Source organism: Aythya fuligula, chromosome 4 (genome assembly GCF_009819795.1).
Source record: "Aythya fuligula isolate bAytFul2 chromosome 4, bAytFul2.pri, whole genome shotgun sequence".
In the NCBI taxonomy this organism is placed as follows: domain Eukaryota; kingdom Metazoa; phylum Chordata; class Aves; order Anseriformes; family Anatidae; genus Aythya; species Aythya fuligula.
Window position 1 is genome coordinate 823,679 of NC_045562.1, and position 22,166 is coordinate 845,844.

General features: G+C 36.7%; 1 protein-coding gene across 2 annotated transcripts in view; it reads left to right on the plus strand.

The window, feature by feature from the left end:
- LOC116488650 (protein transport protein Sec24D-like) overlaps nucleotides 1-22,166 on the plus strand; it is a 53,925-nt gene that overhangs the window by 17,270 nt on the left and 14,489 nt on the right. For both annotated transcript variants that reach the window (XM_032186363.1, XM_032186364.1), the window contains 4 exons: nucleotides 448-575; nucleotides 15,335-15,473; nucleotides 17,159-17,274; nucleotides 20,082-20,206. In XM_032186363.1, coding sequence (XP_032042254.1) covers nucleotides 448-575; nucleotides 15,335-15,473; nucleotides 17,159-17,274; nucleotides 20,082-20,206 — 508 coding nt within the window. The remainder of the gene's footprint in view (nucleotides 1-447; nucleotides 576-15,334; nucleotides 15,474-17,158; nucleotides 17,275-20,081; nucleotides 20,207-22,166) is intronic.

Genomic DNA, 22,166 nt, shown 5'->3' on the forward strand with positions numbered 1-22,166 from the left:
GGTCATTTACCACTGGTATCCTACCTTCTGAATTAGGGATAGCTCATTAGCATGGTCTTGGCAGTAAGTATCGGTTTGCTGCATTTTGTTATGTACAATGTTGACATTCTCACTGGGGATTTCATCCATATTATTTCCTTTTAACACCTCAGATATGGATATTTTCAAATAAATCTCTATTGAGATTCTCATTGCAAATAATTGTGCTTTTTTTTTTCTTTATACTTTTAAATCTCTGCATTAAACTTGAACAGCAAGAAAAGGTTTGCCTATAGGGGGAGACAGTGGGTTGATAAGAGATGGGCAGAAGCTTCCATGGGAGAACAAAAAGCATGCATTTAACTTAGCATATGCTCTTGTTGTTTTGTTGTTGTTCTCGTTTGTGCTTAGGACAGGCAGATTCCTTTTATCAGTCTTTAACTGTGCATGCTTTTTTGGGTGTTCTAGGCCATGCCAGCCCTCGTTATATCCGATGTACTACCTACTGCTTCCCGTCATCTTCAGATATGGCCAAACAGACTCACATCCCACTGGCAGCTGTCATCCAGCCTTTTGCTATTGTTCCACAAAATGAGGTGAGGACTAACAGAATATTAGTCCCATGTGGTTTTGTCTCCTAAATGTTAATGACTTCTTCTCTGGTTGGGTGGGGTGGGAGGGTGTCTTATCTATGATTATGAAAGAGCTAGAGTAGAGAGGTAGCTGCTGAAGGCTATGAGTTGCACTTGGGTCATGATGCAACTTCAAGGGATAAAAATCTTTGAAAAGGTACAAGAGTGGTAACTATGTAATTTGAGCCAGCAGGTTCCTGGTGTTGCCCCAACTATCTCTGCTTTATGCCATGACTGGCAGCTGCCAGAATTACATAGCTATAGGCAAAGACATTAAAAGAGGATAGCCCTGAACAGTATCAACAGAGACCAAATTCATTTTACTACATGAATAGTTACATTCAAAAAATCTTTTTCTATTCTTTACAAAATAAATAAGAAGATTAGGGTATTTTCTACTGGGATGAACTGAGTCATAGAAAGCAGACAAATGTAACTATCCATTTTTGGCAGTTATTTGGAGACACTAACCTAATCATTTTTTTCCTCACATTACCATCTATGACAGCCCCTCCTATTCCAAGCATAGCTCTAATTCATGTGCAAAATAATTCTGCAGATTGGCAGTGTCCTATGATCTCAGGGTAGTTGTTACTCGGGTACACAGTTTCCTGGCATCCCCAGTGAGTTGCATCAGTAGTAGGGATAAAACCAGTTTGCAAGTGCAGCTTGTAACTGCATCATCTGTAGGGCTGTCCTTTCTTGTCCGTAACTTCCTGCCATCTTCATTGTGCAGCTTCTAAATTCTGCAACAAAGGGCTGTAGGCAGCATTTCCTTTTCACATGCAATGCTAATTTACTTTCAGAGCATTGTTTACTGCAAGAAAAGAGTGGGGATCTCTTGCAAGTTATTGTCCTGGTTGTGATTGTGTATTCAGAAACTCCATCATAAAACATGCACAGAAAAGCCTAATTAAAATTGCACAGATTTTCAGTGTTGTTTTTTTTTTTTTGCAGTCTTTGATTTTCTTTAACTTTGTTTTATTGCTTGTAAATTCTTTTTTTTTTTTTTTAAATAAGTTGGAAAAAAGCAGATGTTGTTTATCTGGATGGATAACTTCTGATCCAACAGACTTTTGTAGTTTGAACTAAGATTTTTATTTTAGCAGGGAAGATAACTACATGGCTGTGAAATGCCTGCAAATGCTTTGTGCAGCTGGTAATATGATTAGGAACAGCTGAGAAACAGACACATCTCAAGTGAACTGTAAGGACTTTAGCAAACCCACACACTATACAAAATCTATTATGATGCATGTCTTTCTGCACTAGTAAAGCTGTATTTGAAAAGCCATGGGCTTCCATGATCATTCAAGTGACTGATAGAATTATATTTATGGAATACTCATAAGACTTACTTGACTGGCATTTTGCTCTCATCACTGCTTATAGTTGAGTATGAATTTGAAATAGTTCATAGGTATATTTGCATGTTCAGTGGTTTGTTGCCATAGAATGTATGTGACTCTCTTTCTATGCCATTACTGTACTAGGTCAGTTAGAAACAATAGGAAAAACTTACCGTGCTTCCAGATAATTTGAGTATACAGCATGGTCTTCAGGTGTCTTGTTCTTCCTTTCTCCGTTCTTGAGTGTGGGTTTTGATTTACTGAGGGCTGTTGTTTGCTCATTTACTTATTTTCTTTCTAAAATTAACACATTCACCATTTTGGTGGATGAATTGTAAGCAGTGGTGTTACATGTTGGTACACGTTGGTGGGTTGTGCACTTGGCTTAGAGTCTCCTGCTGGCTTTACATTTTAACCAACAGAGCAATTTGTTGAACTGTTCTTGCCTGTGCAGGCAGTAGGAGGGAATGCCTGAGAGATTCTTCATCTATAGTAAATGAACATGAGGGTGTAGGAAAAGGTAACTGGGGTCCTAGAGGTGCATGTGTAGTCAAGTCATCACTTTGAGTCGAGTGGAATTTGATCTTTGAGGATTTGTTTCCTTTGACACAAGCGGTGGAGGTAAAAGATCCAGGGATCTTTTTATTAAACTTTTTATTTGGAAGTTCAGTAGTATTTCTCAGAAATATTCCTTCCAGTCTGGAGGCCCAGCCTGGACAAGAATAATTCAGTGTTTGAGCATATCTGAAAGGTAGATTTAATTTTTTTCAGTCACCATGGGTTCTTTTGATGAAAGTGGAGTGTCTACACATACAGACTGGTGTTCTGTCTCCAAAAGTCATTTGGGAATGCTAGCACACATGTACAATGGGAATAAGGGAATAAGATTTTGGGAAGGAAAAAAAATAGGGTCTGAGGAAAGAAATAGGAGACAAGAAATACATAAACTTGAACAGGGGCATTTTTGGAAGATGTGTGCAAAAAATATCCGTATGTCCAGTAAAAAATGGGATACAAGCTATCGCTGTGGGAGAAAATAAGAACACAAAGTAAAATCAACACAGTGCTAGGTAAGGGTGTTAAGTGAAAACAACCCATGCATGCCTTCGAATCAGTGCAGTGTTTCAGGAAAAAAAATAATACAGGATTTCTTCCTTAAAAGAGAAGGAACCTTGAAAAATTACAGAAATGTAATGCAATGAGAAGGCAAATGTGGCTTTATATACTGCTAAAAAAGCCCCATGCAATTGAGGCTCTGTGGAGTGGTGGTGTGTCTGAGAAGTTCCATAATACCTAGAAATTCTGAGTAGAGAGGACACAAGATCAACATAAGAAAGGCATAAAAATATACCAGTAGGCTGCAATATCAGTCCTCAGATCAAGGGAGGAAAGCTGAATTCCTCAACAATTGACAGTTGAGAGTAAGGAAATATCCAGTACAGCTAAGACGCCAGATTGCAGGTGCTCACCTGTAACCTGGTGCAACTGCACCATGAGAACGTTCTCATTTATGGCAGCCATTTATGGAAAACTTAAATAGATGTCATACTGATCTTGCTGAAGAAAAGCTCAAGAAGGTGGGTTTGTGTCAGTGGTGGTAAATCACAAGTGAGAGCTAATTTAAGACACAAGTAGAGACTGTTCAGTAGAGATCACTGACTGCTTGTGTTTGATGTCCTAAGAACAGCCAGGTTAGTAACACTTAGTACATGGACACTGAGCTTCAGAAGAGCAGAGAAAGTGAAAATGAGGTTATTCAGAAACTCACCAGAGCTGAAAGAGAGGCAGCCCCTATGGAGGGCACACAGTCTCATGATTACAAATGACAAAAAGCCTTCCACAGCCAATCTAGAAAACCGTGGACTAGTGAACCTTACATGTATGCTATATATCATTAGAAGCTAAGGTCGTTTAAACATTTGTACCTCCTCACCCCTGTCCAGCGTCTTAACAGCTCTAGGTGTTTCTGAATCTTTATCTATACTAAGTCTTCATTTTTTATTTTTCAAAAGTAACAGTTCATTTTCACTCCCCTGATTTGGATGATCCATGAAAAGTATTTGTTTGTTAACGGTTTTGACAATACAGAATCATTGTTTGACAGAACTTATTTTTAGTCCACCAGTGCTTTAGCAACGGTCTATAAAAATAAACCAGCTCTCACAGTTATCACATGGACAAAGCTCTATGTAAATTTGTTTTGGAGATGCACCAGTGTTTCCAGAGCCTGAATAAACCATGTGATCTTGGTTTAACATTTAATACTGCCTTCTTAAAAAGTTAGTTGAAAAAGTATTTCAAGTTTTATCATCAAATATAAACAACTCCAAAAAAATATAGTTTTAAATATTAAAATATCTAGAGTAACTTACTTTTTTGTTCTGTAGTAGTTTTGAGTTGTCACTCTCTACAATGTTATTACTTATTTCTTTGTTATTTCTTCATAGAAATAGTCAGTGGTGGGAAATTATTACTTCATGTTTCTACTCAGTAGATTAACAAGTTAAAAAGATAAAACTGGAATGGAATTGCTTCTCAGGAATTCTGGTGTTCATGAGCTGAAAGCCATTTAACCTTTTCAGAAGAATACCGAGATATGATGGTACCCAGTGCGCCTGAGCTGCTTGGAAAGCCATGTTTTTTTACAGGAATGACAGTGCATTTCCTAGGTAGAGCTGTGTAAGTACTGTAAGGTTAGCAAAAACTACAAACTGAGTGAGGTGAGTAACTAGCAGGTGATGCAATGTTACAAAATCTCTCTTCTGTTTCAAGAACAAAGTAACAGTGTGAATTTTCATTTAGATCCCAAGATTGTTCAGTGGGTTTGAAACAAGTCATTCAAATGTTGAATAAATTTGAAGAGTTCAGGGAAATCCCTACACTCTTGTGATCAACTCTGGGATTGGTGGGGACTCAGATTCAGTGGCCAGTAAGAATGGCAAGCAGGCCATACCTGTAGTTTGAAACACATTTTTATATAGGCACATGTATTTATTAATAGTTCTGTGCTTGTGCAGAGCTTTGGTTTGAGGGGACTGAGGAACACATAGATTGTAGGCAGTGCAAAATGACTTAATGGAAATACCTTACTGATTCATCCTTTCCGTTAGGGATGCGTTAAAAAGCACAGATTGCAGAACAGAAGTGCTCACTGATAGCATCTACCCACCATAAAAAGCTATCACTTTTTTACTTTACCCTTTGATTTGTAGTTAGTTACTTGCAGGAGGATGTTCCCCAATGCTGTGTGAAAGACTAACTAATTTTAGGGACTTCTGCTGAGTGATTCTATCAAAAGACTTTTAAAAAGCAAAGTACACTATATCAACTAGGTCATGCTTGTCTGCATACTAGCTGACTCTTGACAGAACTCAATAGATTGTGTCATGACATCCCTCTGCAAGAGCCACATGAACTCTTTGTCCTGTTTATTGGCATGTCTTTTTATGTTCTCCTCCGTTGTAATATCTACCAATTTGCTTTCTGTGGAAGTAAGACTTGCTGGTCTTTAGCTCTAGGATTGCCCAGAAGTTCTTTGTAAAATTTCTTTTTATATTGGTGTCATCTTTACTTTTGGGCGCTGAAGCTCATGTAAGCAGTTGGTTTTATGCAGTTCAGCAACTTTGCACTGTCAGTCTTTTTAGATAGGAGTTCCATGATTAGGCAGTAAAATTGTCCTTACTACTAGAAAGATTTTTTAAATAGCAAAAGATGATAGTAAAAAAACAAAAACAAAAACAAAAAAAACACACCTTTTTGAATGAAAGGCTCCGAAAGAGCTGGACATCTGTTTTGCTCTGCTGTTTGTTTTGAAATATCTAATTGTTTTCAGTGTTGGCTTGTAAATTTGTAATCCTTATATGGGACTTGACATAACTGAGATTCCACTTCGTATTCACCACTAGTGGAAACAAAATGTAAGGGCTTATTGAATGTTTCATGACCTTTTTCCTTTGTGTAAACTACATATGACTCTTTATATTGAAATTATTCAAAATTGTTGTGTTTGTAGACAATACTGAACTTCTCCTTTCCATTGTGGGCAACAAAGCCTTCCTCCTCTCAAATGAGTACTCCACAGCAGAAAGAGCAGCTGTTGACCAGTGACGAGATAATGTTTTGCATCTCCAAATAGTAACTAGGGTATATTGCATTGCGTGCTGTGCAGTTCTCTGGATTGTCAAAGATCCAGCAGTGTCTGAGTTCTGTTGATGTGTTTTGGGTATACTTTCAAAGTAATCTGTGCCTGTTGTCATGTTCTTGTAAAACATGATGAGTGTGAGATCGAACTTAATAGTTAGGATGCATTCTGACTATGTTGAAAGGCTTCTTCACTCTCCAGGAATGGGGAGCTATTGAGCAGTCTGTACAGCAGAGTTTATTGCCTCTGTTTAAACTTCCAGAGACGGAAGTCAGTGGACCAGAAAGAAAGCACATGCACCAGTACTGCCTTGTACATTACAGCTAGGCCAGTTAGCTCAGAGATAGGGCCATGCTACAGGACATTCCGCCATGTTCTTAGGACTGCCTTGGTATTTTTACAACTAATCTGTTGTTGAGCTATTTGGAACAGTCAATCCATGTAGAAACTGTCCAGGTAGCACAAGCTTGTATTCTCAACTCTTCACTGTCTCTCTGCTCTGTTAAATGTGAGCCTAAACATTACTATTTTCTTCATTTTTCAGATGTTAAAACGTGTTCCAAAGAATCCCTTTAACACCTCCATTTGAGAGGGAACTGTGAAACTCTGGTCTTGTGGTCCTGAGTCTGCTTGGAATCTGGAAAAGAGTTGTTGAACCTTGTTGCTCTTTCAGTACTTTTTTTTTTTTTTCTTCCCCTCCTACTGACTAGCTCCGGGTTAATGACTTTTTTTGGGTAGTGCTCTGGGGTGCTTGACTATCCCATGCATGGTATAGAGAGTCCAGAACTTACGTACATCTCCAGGTGCCTTACCCTGAAAGCTTTATATCACTTGAGAGGCCTGTGAGCTAGATTTTGCAGTGCCTAATTTAGAGATGCATAAATCCTGCATTAGATAAGGCTTGCTTTATGGAGTACGTCTGGCACTAGTCTGCATTTGGTAGTAAAGCATTTGGAATTGGATTGCTTCCCAAGGCTTCATCTTCTAGGAGAAAGTTTTTGATAGCGTATTGGGCTGTAACTACACAGTGTAACAAGAAAGAATGTAGAGCCAAAGTTAGCAAAGATTTTGGCAGCATAGCATTTCCTAATTCGAGTAAATTTCCTTATTTTTTCCCATTTTTGTTTCTAGTGTAACCTTTTAAAATACTCTTCATACTTCTTTATTGTGTTGTTCCATGCATCATTGTTGTTATAGTAAGGACTTACTGTCCCCATCTCTTTCAGAATTGACTTGGAAAATTGACATTCATATATACCTTATTCATATTCTAATCAGAATTCCTGATTAATTTGTGCAGTCTTGAAAGGTTAGACTGGGAAAAGTGCATTTCTAAAGATTTAGGTTACGGCGATGTAATTAGTTTCTGATAAGTTGGAAACTGTCTGTTCTTCAGAATGGTCATGGCAGAAGAAAAGCGTGACTAAGCACCAGTAAATATCGAGGGGAAAGAGGGAATTAAAAAATAATAACAGCCACTTAATAGTTTCACCGACAAAAATTATACTCATGTAAAAAAAAAATAAAAAATAAAAAATAATGGCTGTTGCTAGATAAATCTGTAACTCAAAATAACTCCTCGAATGCCACTTGACATTCTGTGGGTGCATTTTCCTCTGTTTTCCTCTTAGGCTGCATGTTGCTCTTCTGAAATTGTATTTGTCTCCTCTTACTCACTGGCCAAAGTTGACCATAGCAACAGCAGTAAATCCAACATTGTAAGACTTTGGGAGCTCTAACATTGAGTCTGCAGGGATGTTACTCAGTTACCGTGGAAAACTTCACAGAGTGGGCACTCCCTGGTATTTAGTTAGTTCAGGATGAAAAGCTTTATTTTGCTTTTTAAACTGAAGCTATTCTTACATGTTCAGTTTATACATATTTTTATTTATTTGTTCAGTAGTGCAGAATCATACTCTGAATGGAACAATGTATGTAATTTGAAAGGGGAAAGATATTTGTATTAAATTGAGTAGAAAGCTGATGTTGTTTGATTGTATTTATTTTTATTATTTTAATGTTTAGATTTATTCTTGATATCAAACAGTTATTTGGATGTATGGACATGCTGCATCTCAAGTGAAGTTCAGGAGCATGAGGCTATATCTGGGGCCTAATCATAATAGCAGGCTCTAATGCTGTCCTGTAGGAAAATAGGGGAGACTAAGCCTTCTGTGTATGTCCCTTTATTCTGTGAGAAGGGATCCTTCTCTGCTTGTAGGACAGGAAATATATGTGAAGGAGGGGCTGCTTTTTTAGTGTGTGTGTGTTTAAAAGAAGGAGGTAATCCGTGCTTGTTAAATAGATACAAAGATGATCTCCTCAGCCCTAGAGTACAGGAGCAATAGTACAGGTTTTTGTACTTCTGAGGACTGCTTAGCTCATAGCTCTTTGCACAGCCCTTACTTGTGATGTTCAGCATTAGCTTAATCTTTAAAAGAGAGGAGTGTAGCTGCATACACTCTTACTGTTGGGAGATCCTGGAGACTGTCTGAAGCATCCAGCTATCATAGCAGTGAAAGTATCCATGGAAGGGAGACTCAGAATATAAGTACTCCTACCTGATGTATTTTTAAAATAACAGCTAGTTTTGCTACTGACCTTCAAATCTAAGCTTCTGTATCATGGAAAGGACTTAAAAAGGATACTAAACTCACCCCAAATATCTTTGCTTCAGAGGTTAAGATATCCTGGGTTGGTTTTTTGTTCACATAATAACAATTCTCCTTATTCTAAGTATTGCTCTAATAGAGGCAAGTGACCAGCTAGAGTTGGCTTGATTATAGCATGACACTTCAGGTATTCTCACTTCTTTCTGATTTCGGTGGAAGTAAATTAACTAGCCCTAGAGGCATGTTTACTATGTAACCTGCTGGCCTTCTTGAACAATGTTATGCAGAACTATTTTACACACCTTGAATTAAAACACTTGTAAGCTTGGCTTAAAAAGTCACAGCAATACCTTTTAACAACAACAACAAAAAAAAAAACAGCTCCATGTTTTCGAGAAGGAAAGAAACCCTCCATTCAACAGACCTTTCATTCTGTAAATCTTAAATCAGTAAGATACTTTTCTCTCAAATGCTGACAAAAATTATATGTACACATTGTATACCTGCCTCCGTGTGTGTGTCTGTCTGTACAAAATAACAGAAGAACCCCATCTGTTTTGCCACTGAAGTTGACAGTAAGCCACAATGATCCTGAAATCCATTTAGGTTTTGGTTTTGTTCTTTCTGCAAAGGTCTGAATACCACTGGCAATGCTGTCCTGTGGCAGAACTTCATCCAGAATTGTTGCTTAAGAGATTACAACACTATACTGAGATTTATTTACAAACTTAAATATTTGTTCCCTAAACCTAGAGCTGCATGTTCCCTGAGCACTGTTTGGTGTTGCCTGATTGGCTATCCTGAGGATATTCTAGAGCATGTTAGAAACAGTCACAGCTGTGTTTGTGAAAAGTGGTCATTGGCCACTCTAAAACAGAATTGATCTGCCAGTTTATCCATTATGCTTGCAGGTAGTAGGTTATGCCTGTGTTTTAAACTGTGGTGTTATATTTATCCTGTACTTAGCAATCCTGAAAACTTCTGTGTGTGTAAACTAACACTGATGTGACCATACAAAACATATAGAGACCAGACCTCTCAAGAAGTCAGTAGTAATAGTATTTGGAGCCCAAATTCTGCTGTTTTGAAGATACTTTAGGGCTTTCCTGCAGAGATCTGGAAAAAAACAAACAAACAAACAAAATGCTTTGCTAATTCCATTTGCTTCTCTAAAATATGTCACTATCTTTTATTTCATTTTGTGCTGAATGAATGTCAAGCCAGACATCTTAAATAAGAATGCCTTCTCATGGAAAATCAAACTCCTGATTTTATTGTGAAACTTCTGTGATCAATAAAGCTAGATTAACTCTTCTTGTAACTATTAACATTTCTGTAGAAAAGGTACCTTAAACTTTTCTTATTTTTTCTATGGTTTTACAACTAATGTGACAACGACAAAATAAAATCTCAGACAAGGACTGCAGTGCTGGACCATCTGTGATATTGATGCGTTGGAAATGGAGCTGTGGATTAGTCCAGGCATGAACCAGTATCATTTCATCTGATCTAACGTGTGTGTCACCCTCAGCAGCCCTAAGAGGGGGCTAAGCTGCCCTAGGGTAGCTTTGTATTCTACTCCTTCCATTCTCACTTTGTGTGCATGCCTCTGCACCAGCTTGCACTTTTGCTGATGAGTATGGGTATATCTCTCTAGATTGAGAGACCTCCTGCTTGAGATCTGATTCTATGAAATGTTAACATTTTTAAAGTCTGTTGTTCAGCACAGTTTCTTGATTATCCAATTTCACACTTCTGCTTATATCATCAGTTAATCCTGGCTGCTGACCTTCACTTGAGATGCAGCATGTCCGTACATCCAAATAACAGTCACTACTTCAAAGCTGAGAAGTGCTGGAGAGAGCTGACTTGTTAACAGTTGGTATTCCCAACCTGGCATCATGACCAGAAAAAATTGTGTTTCTATTAAGCCTGGATATTAAACTTTTTTTTCCCCTTCTTCTGCCACCTCTATGATATGGAAGTTCTAAAGAAGTAAGCTGCCTACTCCTGGGGTTTCTTCGTGTCAAAATTTTATCAGTATTTCTTGTTTTCCCCATCCTCAAACTTCTTTAAATCCTCCTAATTTTGATGAGAGCAGCCTGCATTTGCACTCTTCATGTTGCTAGCTCTATTCAGTAAGTTGCAACATTCCCCTTAAAAAGGGAATGCTGACTGAATAATTTTTTTGTGGATAGTTTGACTTATGATGCACTGTTATCAATGACTAGCTTTCTGTTGATTTTGCAGTTGAACAGGCAATTTGTTGTATATAGTGTGCAGTGTTACATTGCATAGAGCAGCTCTCTGTATAAGCTGGTAAAGTTATCCAAAAGTATAGGGAGAAACTGGTGGCAAATTACTCATCTTGCAGGGAAGAGGGGGAAGGGATTGTGATGGAGATACTGATGTAATTGAAAATTGCACTCCTGGTACGAGTTTTCGTGTTCCTCTTGGATGTAGCCAGATTTGCAAGTTGTGTGGGTCTCATTTCAATACACATTCCTGTCATTTTAGTGCTGGGGTGTTAAATGCATTCAAATGATGATGGAGTCAAACTCTGGGCAAAAATATTGCTTCTAATGCAGATTCATCAGGTGCTAATAGGGTGTATGTTGTGGGGGGCTAGGAGTCCACATTGACTGTGAGGCAAAGGCGTTTTGCCTTACATTGCATGTGGAAATTCAACTTGCAGCACAGCTACAAAAGGTTTTCTTGTAGCCCAGTCTACGTATATGAGTCTGGCAATGAAAACAGATGATGTACATTTTTCAGTTTGTTGTGTGATAAATAGCTAGTTCTCTTCACCATTTGCATATGCTTCTTTTTCATTCTCCAGACTCTCTTCTGATTTTCTCTTCAGAATGCTTTTCCAGAGATGTGCCGTGATGAACTTGAGCTTCACTGCAGTCCTTGTTCCTACATTTATAATTTCCAGCAGTGGCCCTGATCCTGCAATATGAATACAGTGATACTCTGCAGGCATCACAGGGAACCCTCAGGAGTGGGTCAGGTCTCCATTTTTATAGCAAGCAATAGTAATTCAGCTCTCTGAGACTTTAAAGCACAAGTTATAGTCCGTCTGGAAATTTTTACGGACGTATTTCATCTTGGAGTGGTGCCACCAATGCCTATTTATCTCTCTGGAGTCAGAACTGTATTATAGAGCAATATTCTGGCTGAAATATTTCCAAAATACCTCTTGCTATCCCAACTATATTTGGACTAATAGTGAGATAAGTTATAGTTTATCAGATTAGCTTTTAGGGCTTGCGTTGTAGCAGAGCCCTGAGGCTTCAGAGAAGGGAAAGCTTATGCAGGTCTTCCACAGCATTTCCTATCTCTTCTGCCCAATTCCCTTTAACATAAAGCCCTCCCAGTGCAGCTGATTCTTTCTGCCTCTCTAGTCCTTCAGCTTACATAAAAGGAATCTATTTTACGAGGTCAGATTTATGCTACTGAGTAGTAGTTTTAGTCATTGGTTTTGATAAATATTTACAACTTGGTAGTGCTGGAAAACTGACAATCAATGCCTACATGTCCAGTTTTGTGAGGACTGTCTCTGTTCTCAGTCAGGTGATCCAAATGGGTAAACTGGGGAAAGGATTTTGAGGAGTAGGAGAGGTGCAAGAACAAAATGCACAAATACAGCAAATGTTCAAATAGTTATTGTAGATACCTAAATTGATTCATTTATTATTTGTAGAAAATTACAGGAGAAGAGAAGGAAAATGCTGACAGTTTATAGTTGGAGAAGCAAAAGAAAAAGGAGTTGAGATTTTTTTTTTTATTTTAATCCCCTCCTTCCCTGAAAGTTTGCCACTGAATTCCATGGGACTGTAAACAGATCTCTTTACCTTCTGTTGTACAGTGACATCTACAGAGAGTGAAGTACAGGCTGTGGAGCATAGAAAGCAGGGCTTTCCCATTTGGCACCATTTCTTTTGGACTGTGGATGGCAACAGTTTTTGTTTTATGTATTACTAAATAGACTTTTAAAGTAGACTTTTTACTCTTTTAAAATGCTTTTTAAATGCTTGTATATTATTTATCTCTGTAAATTCTTGTAAGATCTAGGTATTAAAAAGAAAAAAAGTTTTTTGGACTCCATTGGAAATTATTTTGACAGTTGGAAATGTAATAACAGTTTTCACAGCCAAACAGAAATGAGTTTGTTGTAACAACTGTGTTGTGAAGAAGTGGGTTTGGATTATTTCAGTCTGAGTCTTTATTCAGAAATTACCATATAAATTACCATATAAATTGCTTTATTATTAGATATATTCATTACTGTTGTAATGGATTAAATTATTTTAAGAAAATACTGAATGGTAAATTAACATTTCATGTTAAGAAATCAAAAAACAGGCCCTTTTTTCAAGATTTTTCTGTTACACAAAATTTTTTAGTCTATTGCATGCATTTCTTGGTTAGGCTTAACTTTATTGATTTGTTTTTTTTGTTTTGTTTTAAAGTTTTTGCAAGTTTATTAGAAACTAAAAATAGCCTGCCTCTGCAGTATGATTTCATTGTTATTTTATGTTTTATTTCTCTACATAAGATTGGAATAACATTTTTGTAAAACATGACAGCGTATTTTAACTTCATGCACTACCCATAGTCTCAGCAACTTCAAGAAGACCATTTGATGCAGAAAGTTACATAAGATACATGCAGATCTTAGTAACCCTTAAGCTACTAGGGCTTTAAAACCACATTACAAAACGACTTTATAATAAGTAAATTTTTTAATGAAGCTAGAGGGAGATGAAAGATAAACATTTCCACTCCAGAAATGGAAAGACAAGGAAAAAAATACTATTTTTATTTCTGCTGTCATTAAAGAGGTAATTTATTAAGTATAAGAATGTTCATACCTAGGCTCTGAACTTTATGGCATTTATTTTTATGATTTTTCTTATTTATGCTTTATAGTTAAAGATCTTAATTTTAATAAGGTATTTCAAAATATGATCATTTAAGAGTAATTTTTCTTTGCTCTTGAATAACATTAAATGTATTAGAATAGGGTTTAAAATCACTAAGAATGTATATAAATGCATTGGGTGTTGTGTAAGGTGTCTTTTTTTCCCTACCTGTTCAGATACTATATTATTAATGGCAAGCCAGATCCAGGCCTCATTAAATTAATACAGCAGAATGATAATCAGAAAATTGCCAAGTAATGAACAAAACCCAGAAGTTCTAAAACTTTAAGTTATTGTGGGTAGTGATTGGGTTTTATAGCCAAGGCTCTTGTGTCTGAAGAATGACCCTGATCGTTTTCCAGCTGACATTGTGTTAATTTGTGTTAAACTCAATTTTTGTAGAAGAAAGAACACAAATCAATGTGTTATCTGAGTGAAGCGGGACAGATCACTTAAAACCTATGTAGTAAAATCTACTTGTTTCTATAAAGATTTTGGCAAAAAGCATCAAATCCTTTGGAGAAATAAGTAAAATAATTGTCTTTGTGAAATATAAACAAACAATAAAATACGTGTAAGCAGTGAATGCTAGAAAGACATGTATGATTCTCTAGGTATACAAAGACTCTTATTCTCCAATAAAAGATAAAAATGTATAATAGATTAAATGCGTCCATTCTATAAGAGACAGTAATTTTAAATAAGTGAATATGCTAGTAGAAAAGTTTTAGCATTCAAGAGTTGTCAACATTCTTCCTCTTGTGGAGATCTATCATGGGACCCAACTCTGGATTTATTTTCTTTTACAGTCAGAGATTTTTAGTTAGGGTTGAAGGGAGTAAGAAAAAAAAAAAAAAAAACACGTTTGTTTATGCTCTATAGAGTTTCACAAATAATTGGACAAACTTCCATTTGTGCAGTGGTTTCAAGTATGACTTTTCTAACATAAATTACAATTACAGGAATCTTTCAATTGCTGCACAGTTATTACTGCAAGAGGCATCTGGAAAATGTCTTCCATGAGCTGTGTTTTTTGGCAGAGGCTATAAGCAAGCATGGTCAGTGTAATTAAGCTGACAAGTGTTTGTTATACTGTATTTGTTTACTGTATATTCTTTCCTTCAGTAAGTATTAGTATTTCTTCTAAATCTTCTACTCTAGCTGGTGACCCTGGCAGCATTAAACCTTACTATAGCATGTAACACAGCAGCATTAGGGGGAAGGGCATTTAACTGAAAATATTAGAAGCTTTCTTAGTAACTACCTGTTTGATATAGCTGCATGCAGTCGATGAGTATCAAATTTCTTTGAGAAAAGCTCAATCTGATAGAGAAGGCGAAATACCTGACCCCAGCAGATTTCTCCCTTGTGAGCTATAAAAATCCTTTGCTGGAGAAAGTCAGCCTAGAGCCCTTTCCGATGCTTTCAAAGTGTTGTAGGCTCTTTGTGTGGATCCTTTATTTCTTTCTGATAAATACCAAAATAGGGAGCTTGTGAGCTTGAAAATTAAGTTCTTTAGGGGACCTACAAGGTTGAGCCAGCTGTACTGGAGAATTTAGGTAAATGCTGAACAATAATTTCTTGGTCAGGTAAAATCTAACAAATGTTAAGGCTGAGTAGCAGCTTTCTAGCTCACTTTATTTGGTTTCAAATTTGCAGTGCTTTTTATAACTTCATGTACCTCTTCATTTAGACACCTCTTTATGTTGTAAACCATGGTGAGACTGGACCAATCCGATGTAACAGGTGCAAAGCTTACATGTGTCCCTTCATGCAGTTTATTGAAGGTGGAAGAAGGTATCAGTGTGGATTTTGCAATTGTATAAATGATGGTAAGTGATATTTCTCTGATCAGTGATTCATACAAATTCCATAAAACTAAAAAGGAATTGTATCCCTGAAATGATTTTCTTGACTAGCTGACTTGAAAATAGTTTAGTGAGATGAAGTAGCAAGGGCTATTTCACAAATTAAAACAACAACAAAAAATACTACCTACTAAAAATACTTAAAACACTTCTTCAGTCCGGTATTTAAAAATAAATGTAAGAAAAAATAATGCTAAACCATGAAGTCCAAGTCCAGTCTGTTATGATCAAAAGTTTATTTTAAAATATTATGTCAACATAGGATAAAAAGCTGCTTGTATTGCTAACCAAGAGCAACTTTTGTGTAGAGAAATTAATTTCTTAAAGAAATTTAAATGTTCAGCAAAGAATTATTTAGATCCATGTTAGACTAGTCTTAGCCATGGCTGTGGATGCAGTGGTTAAATAGCCTATTAATCTTCCTGTGACAAGTGTTGGTTTTCACAGAAGATACCATGCCATATTTGTTCAAGTGTGCTGCATGTGACTTATAACTGTTCTTGTGCTCTTGGATATATCCCAAATCTTTGCCAGAAGTAGCCTTTATAGACATTTGTATCAAGTTGGATTTCCTCAGCTGGATCACAGTGGTATAGTGCTTTCCCTAATACAGTAATCTTTTCATCTCTGAAATGTGAACCTTGACAAGCTCATTCCAACTTCTTTTCTGCCTGAGGCTCAGATGTTTGTGCAAGCACAGCAGATAGCAAATTTCCTAGTTTGTTAGCAATTTAAACTCTCATAAAGAGAAATTTGAATGCATTATGAACATTTTAATAAAGACATTTCAGTTGCAGTATAATTTTCAATCATGCTTTGTATTGGTAGTGTCTTTTATCCAAACTGGAAATCATTTAAAAACATTAACGAGACCTAGAAATGCCCCAAAAACTAGGTAGATATTCTGCATCTCCTGTTTTTAACAGGCAAAAATGTAAAAAATAATATTCTAAATGTGGATTGATTGAGGAAAAAAGAGCTAAAATCCAGACGTGACTCTTCCCAGTGTGGCTAGCCATTAGACTAGCTGGCTTTAAATTGGTGGTGGCAAAACAACATGGTTTCTTAATGCTTGCTTTGGAGTTCTACATCCTTTATGTGAAGCCACAGAATGTTCACAATTTGATGGACTGAAGGCAGTTTGCTGTACAGTAGGCCAGGTTTGTGAATGTTTCAGAGTTATTTCCAGTGCATGGAAATGTTGCATAAAGCACCACAGGCTTTAGGAAAAGTGCTGTTTTTAACTCCGGTGATGTGAATTGAGCTTTGAGTAGATGGTATCTTTCTAACAAAATAGCCATCATTTAGTCTGTAGCCTGAGGATAGCAGACCTGTGGAAATAACCTGGGTCAGTTTTACCTACTCAAGCTTGACAGGGTAGAGATAAGAGAAAATTGACATTCATGGGAGAATATGCTGTATTCTCCTAATACAAGAGAAGCTCACATTACCAGGATGTTGTGAGGTTTGTTTGTTTTCTTAAATCAGTTTGAAGAAAAAAACATAACCTGGCTAAAAGTTTACACACCTCCTTGATCAATAACAGAGGAGCCTATGTTACCACATGATAACTATTGAAAAGAGTTGTTGGGTTGTTCCTCTCCACACTGTAAACGTTTTTTTTTTCCTGCTCTTGTATTGGTTTTTAGTCCCGCCGTTCTTCTTTCAACATCTGGACCACATTGGCCGACGGGTAGACCATTATGAAAGACCTGAGCTATCTCTGGGATCATATGAATATGTTGCTACTTTGGATTATTGCCGAGTGAGTATTTCCAATACGCGAAATTATTTATGATTTGATGTCAACACAAACAAAATCCTTTAAGTACCTATGTTGGAGTAAATGCACTTATAAGCTGAATATCAGAGTCCAAGAACATTTTAGAAAATGTACAGATGTGGAGGATTTAAGCTTACAATAATGTTTTGCTCTTTTGTGCTGGATGGAGACTAGCAACTAATCGTGTCTCAAAGTCATGGGTCACAAGTCTTCAACTGAGATGCTGGTTTGGTCCTTGGAAGCATTTAGAGGATGTTCAGAGGCTATAGTTCAAATTCTGATGCAGTGTTGCATTTTAGCTGCACGACTTACTAATTTTGCAGACCAACATGCACCTGAATTGCCTTCTCAGCTTTTCAAACCTTACCATGGGAATTTGAATCTTGTCTTGGCATGAGTAGTTTTAGTGTTCTGACCAATAAGTGGAATGGGTTCTCTCTCCTAATAATAAATTAATTAAGAACTTGGTCCAAAGTCTACTTAAGCCACTGGAAGTATTTGTAGTTGATTTTATTAGATAGCCATATTTTGTACTTCCCAAAGCATAAATTATTTAAGCTTTTCAAACTTTTTTACAAAATTTTTCAAAATTCCTAGTGTGACCTCATCTTCCCACAGCAGCATGGACATACTTTTTGGTGCTTTCTGAAATTGGGTAGAATTTTCTTTCCATCGGTGGAATGCAGATATGATAAAAATCAGGAAAGGCGGTTCAATCCAACAAAGCCTCGAAGTAGGTACAAGTAACTTCCTCAGACCATCAGATTATTTCTGGTACAAAGAAATGAACAAGTTTTAATTCTGGTCTCTCACAGGGGTACTGCTTCCAAGTCCACTGAAATCCCTGAGACTGCCTTTAGAGATTCCATTGACATCTGCATTAAACCCCAGGGCGGGAAAGAACTCTGGCTGTAATGGGGCATTATAGAAATAGTGTGGGATCCTTGGTGTACATCCATCAAATTTGGTTCAGCTTTGCTGCTTTCTGCAGCTAAGCTTTTGAAAATGTGTATACTGAATAGCTCCATGCAATTTTCAGTTTTCTCTATTGAGTAACCTATGTTCATCATCACAGTCTTGCTTTCAGTGCAGTGAATTTGCCATATAGTTTAAATGAGGGAGCTTCTGTGATAAGCCATCCAGCATGGTTTGTCTTCTTGTTCCATAGACTCAGCAGAATGTTACAAAAAATAAATCTGATAAAATCAGCACTCACACTGGCAATGCTAAGTCATTAAATTTTAGAGAAGTTAACGTTATTTTATAATTATTTTCTCATTTTGCTCCAAGTTAGAAAAGTTTAGATCTTTTATAAATCAGTTTAAGACCAGAACTGAAAAGCCATTTCCTTTTGTGCTTATCAAATGACAAGGATGAATGGCTAAAAAAAGTTAATAACAGCTGTTTTGCATTATTGTGCTCCTGCTCAGTGGATGTGGCAAGAGCACAAGTTCTCATTTCTGCCATATATTTGTCAGAAATTATGGAGGAATTCTTTATAAATAGCGATGTGCTACGAGAGTTCAGAAAGTAGCGTTTGATATGTTTTTTGAAACTAGAATCCAAATGCAAAAAACAGAACAGGTTTTAAAATTACTGTCTGGTTTTAGTTGACAAGAGTTAATCTTGATTTACGTGATTCAAATGAAGTGAGATCAAGGGTATAATGTTCAATTTTATGTGTTCTGAGGATATGAGTATGGATAAGTCATATTTCAAGGATTAGATGATTTTTTTCTTATATGGAGTTTTCTGCAGATTATTTGTAATGAGTATAATTTGGTAAGTGGTCAGAAGTCTTTATATGAAGGCCGTGAAATAGCATATGTAACTATAATGGAAAAGTTGTCCTGAACTTGACACCAGGTAATGACCACTACTCATCTTAATGAGAATTAGAAAAACTGAATTTAGGCATATGGCTAGGCCCATGATGATTACTGTTGCTATGTGCACTCTATATGATCTTCCTGGGCACATCAGTAAGCATTACATTGCTTTGTTTATAAACAAAAATAAAACAATCATCATCATCTTGTTAGTTACAGAAGCTTGGTCAGTAGTGTATATGACAATATGTATGCTACTTAAATGTCTCTTATGTACGACTGTGGCCAAGAAGCTGTGCCAAAAGGAATCCATACCAGTCTGAGTCACTGCTCTGTATGTAGCAGTTGCATACATTGAGCATTACACTCCAGTGCTTTAATTATCTTACAGAAAATCAGCTTATTCCTGAAAGTACAGTTTTCTTATCTGTCCAGAGTGTACTGGGGCATAAGAAAGCAAGACAGAGAGGATGCACATGAACACTTAGTGGTGCTAGAGATTGCAGTATTTTAATTCTGGTTCAGTACCTAAGTCACATTTTCTGTTTCCAGATTGGTTAGAAATTGCTTAACAGTTTTTAGAGGCAAATGTTAACAAAAACTGAATTTAAGCATTTCTGTAAACAAAATGGTATTGTGTAAGCATATATGGAATACAGAAACAAATTTGTTTAAACACTTGAATTCCAATAGAAAATGCTAGTGTTTCGTCTTATCTAATAAACTTTTATCCTTTACATATTTTATTCTATTAGGATCTATTTTCCAGTAGTACAGTTTATTCCAAGGATGGTGCTTACCCAGGACATGCCATCTTTCTGTAATAATTACTCTTTCTAATTCATAGCATTTTTCAAATGACTAAACACAGTATTTAGATTGCCCTATGGTACCTTTTTGTAAATCTTTTTGACATAACAGGACACTGTCTAATTTTCCCTGTGAATATTTTTTCCATAGAATAACAAGCCTCCAAATCCACCAGCTTATATCTTCATGATTGATGTATCATACCGAAATATAAACAGTGGTCTAGTTAAACTCATATGCGAGGAACTGAAGACACTGCTAGATAAGCTTCCAAGGTAAAGAAACATACATGTGTTTTGCTTACTGTACCATACCACAGTTTTCAAGAAGCTATGCATGTTGAGAGGTAAAACCAAGAAAGTACAAAAAATGACAGAACTTACAATACAGGTATTTTTGAGGTGGTAGTGACTAAATGGTAATTTAAAAATTGCTGGCAGTTTTTGAAAAATTTAGATTGATATCTGGGTTTACGATATGAATGGAAGGAATGTGTTGTACTGACTGAACATGTAGCACTTTCTTTTCTTTTCCTGTACTGAACTCTAGTGGTATTATCAGCTAAGTCCCAGCTTGTAGTTTTGACTTTATGTGCTGTGGTTCTGTTTACTGCAGTGCTGCTGTTCTCGTTAGATTAAGCAGAGAAATACCACTAACCAGAATCTCGAGAAAGTAAAGTCTCTCTAAAACCAGTGTTGGTAGGTTGTATCTTTAGCTCTTTTTTTTTTTTTTTTTTTTTTTTAATCAGCGGAACTTTGCTTTGTTGTGAGATTTTTCTGCCATGGTATGTATCTGAGAGGTGAGCAAATCTTGTAGGCAACTGACATTCTGTTAAGTATGGCATGTTTGCTATGTCAGCATTAAACGTGTAGTAGTACTATTACTACTGATCTGTATTAATCACAGTATATTACTTTAGTATAGTTTCATTTAGTTTTCAGTATATGTTTAGTGCAGTTTTCATTAATGAATAATGCTGACAGTTAAATGAAAGCAGTGGCAGTCAGACTGAAAAAATTAAGTAGACGAGGTGTTTCTTAGTTGAGGCATACAAAAGGATTGAAGAGCATACAGAAAGAAAATGCATTCCGAATAACAGTATTTATAGAGGGAGAACATGCTTAAGAAACAGAGGGAGCAAAGTGAGGAAGAGTGGGAGACAAGACCCTTGAGATAATCAGGGATATGTTAATCTTTTTATCATATGTGCTTGTCACATTTCACATATGTGATCTCTGTGCATGAAAGAAATTCCAGTTCAGGGTGGGGAGTTTGTCAGATGCCCATGTAAGACCATCCCTTGAGCACTTTGTCATTGAAGATTACACTGGAGACACGAGTGTTTGATATTGTCCTGCACATACATGTATCTCAGAGCTTTCTATCAGGATTGGTCATGACTCTGAAGATAATAAAAGGCCATGGGTATAGTAGCAAAAAACAAGTGGCAGTTTAGGAACACCTGGTGCTGAAGAAAGACACCTGCAAAAATATTCTGCTGTTATCACATGAGGTGAAAACATCATTCTGGGAATTCACCCTGTGCTCAGATTTCCGGGAGCCCAAATTCTTTAAGAGGAAAGACTTCTGGTTAACAGAGCAATGTATGTAACAAAAAGGCCACTGGTGTAGCGGCTTGTGGCAGGTAAGCCTGTGAGAATGGCTGAGAAATTAAAGCTAGCAAATAATGGATTAAGTTAGGTGTCTAGCTACTTTGTGTTAAAAGGGCTTTATGCTTCTGCAGATTTGCAGCACAGCAGCAAACATATTATTTGCTTGCTAGAAGTTTTAGGGCAGGCACTTTCAAATTTAGATGTTCTAAACCAGAATACTAATTCTCTGTTTAGATAAATAGAGAAATGTGTTTACAGAAATTCTGCTCTTGACCTCAGAAAATCAGGCTATTTGTACCAGTATGATTTTTTAGACATATAACTTAAAAACATTTGAGTGCATTTGATTCAGACATCTCATTCTGAGACACTAAAAAGAACTAAGTGTGTTAGCCGTACAGGCAATCAGCTGCTGTGTTTGACAAGTGACCTTTGAAACAATGATAGAAGAAATCACATTGTATAGTGTACACTGCCACACTGTAAGGAGCAGTGTCTGATGAAATTGTCCCACATACCTGCTGTGTAACAGCATTGGAACCAGTAGGATGATGCGGCTATTGCTCCTTGAAGTAGGAAAGTGCTGTATGTGCCTGAAGTTAGGAATAACTTGTCCTGAATG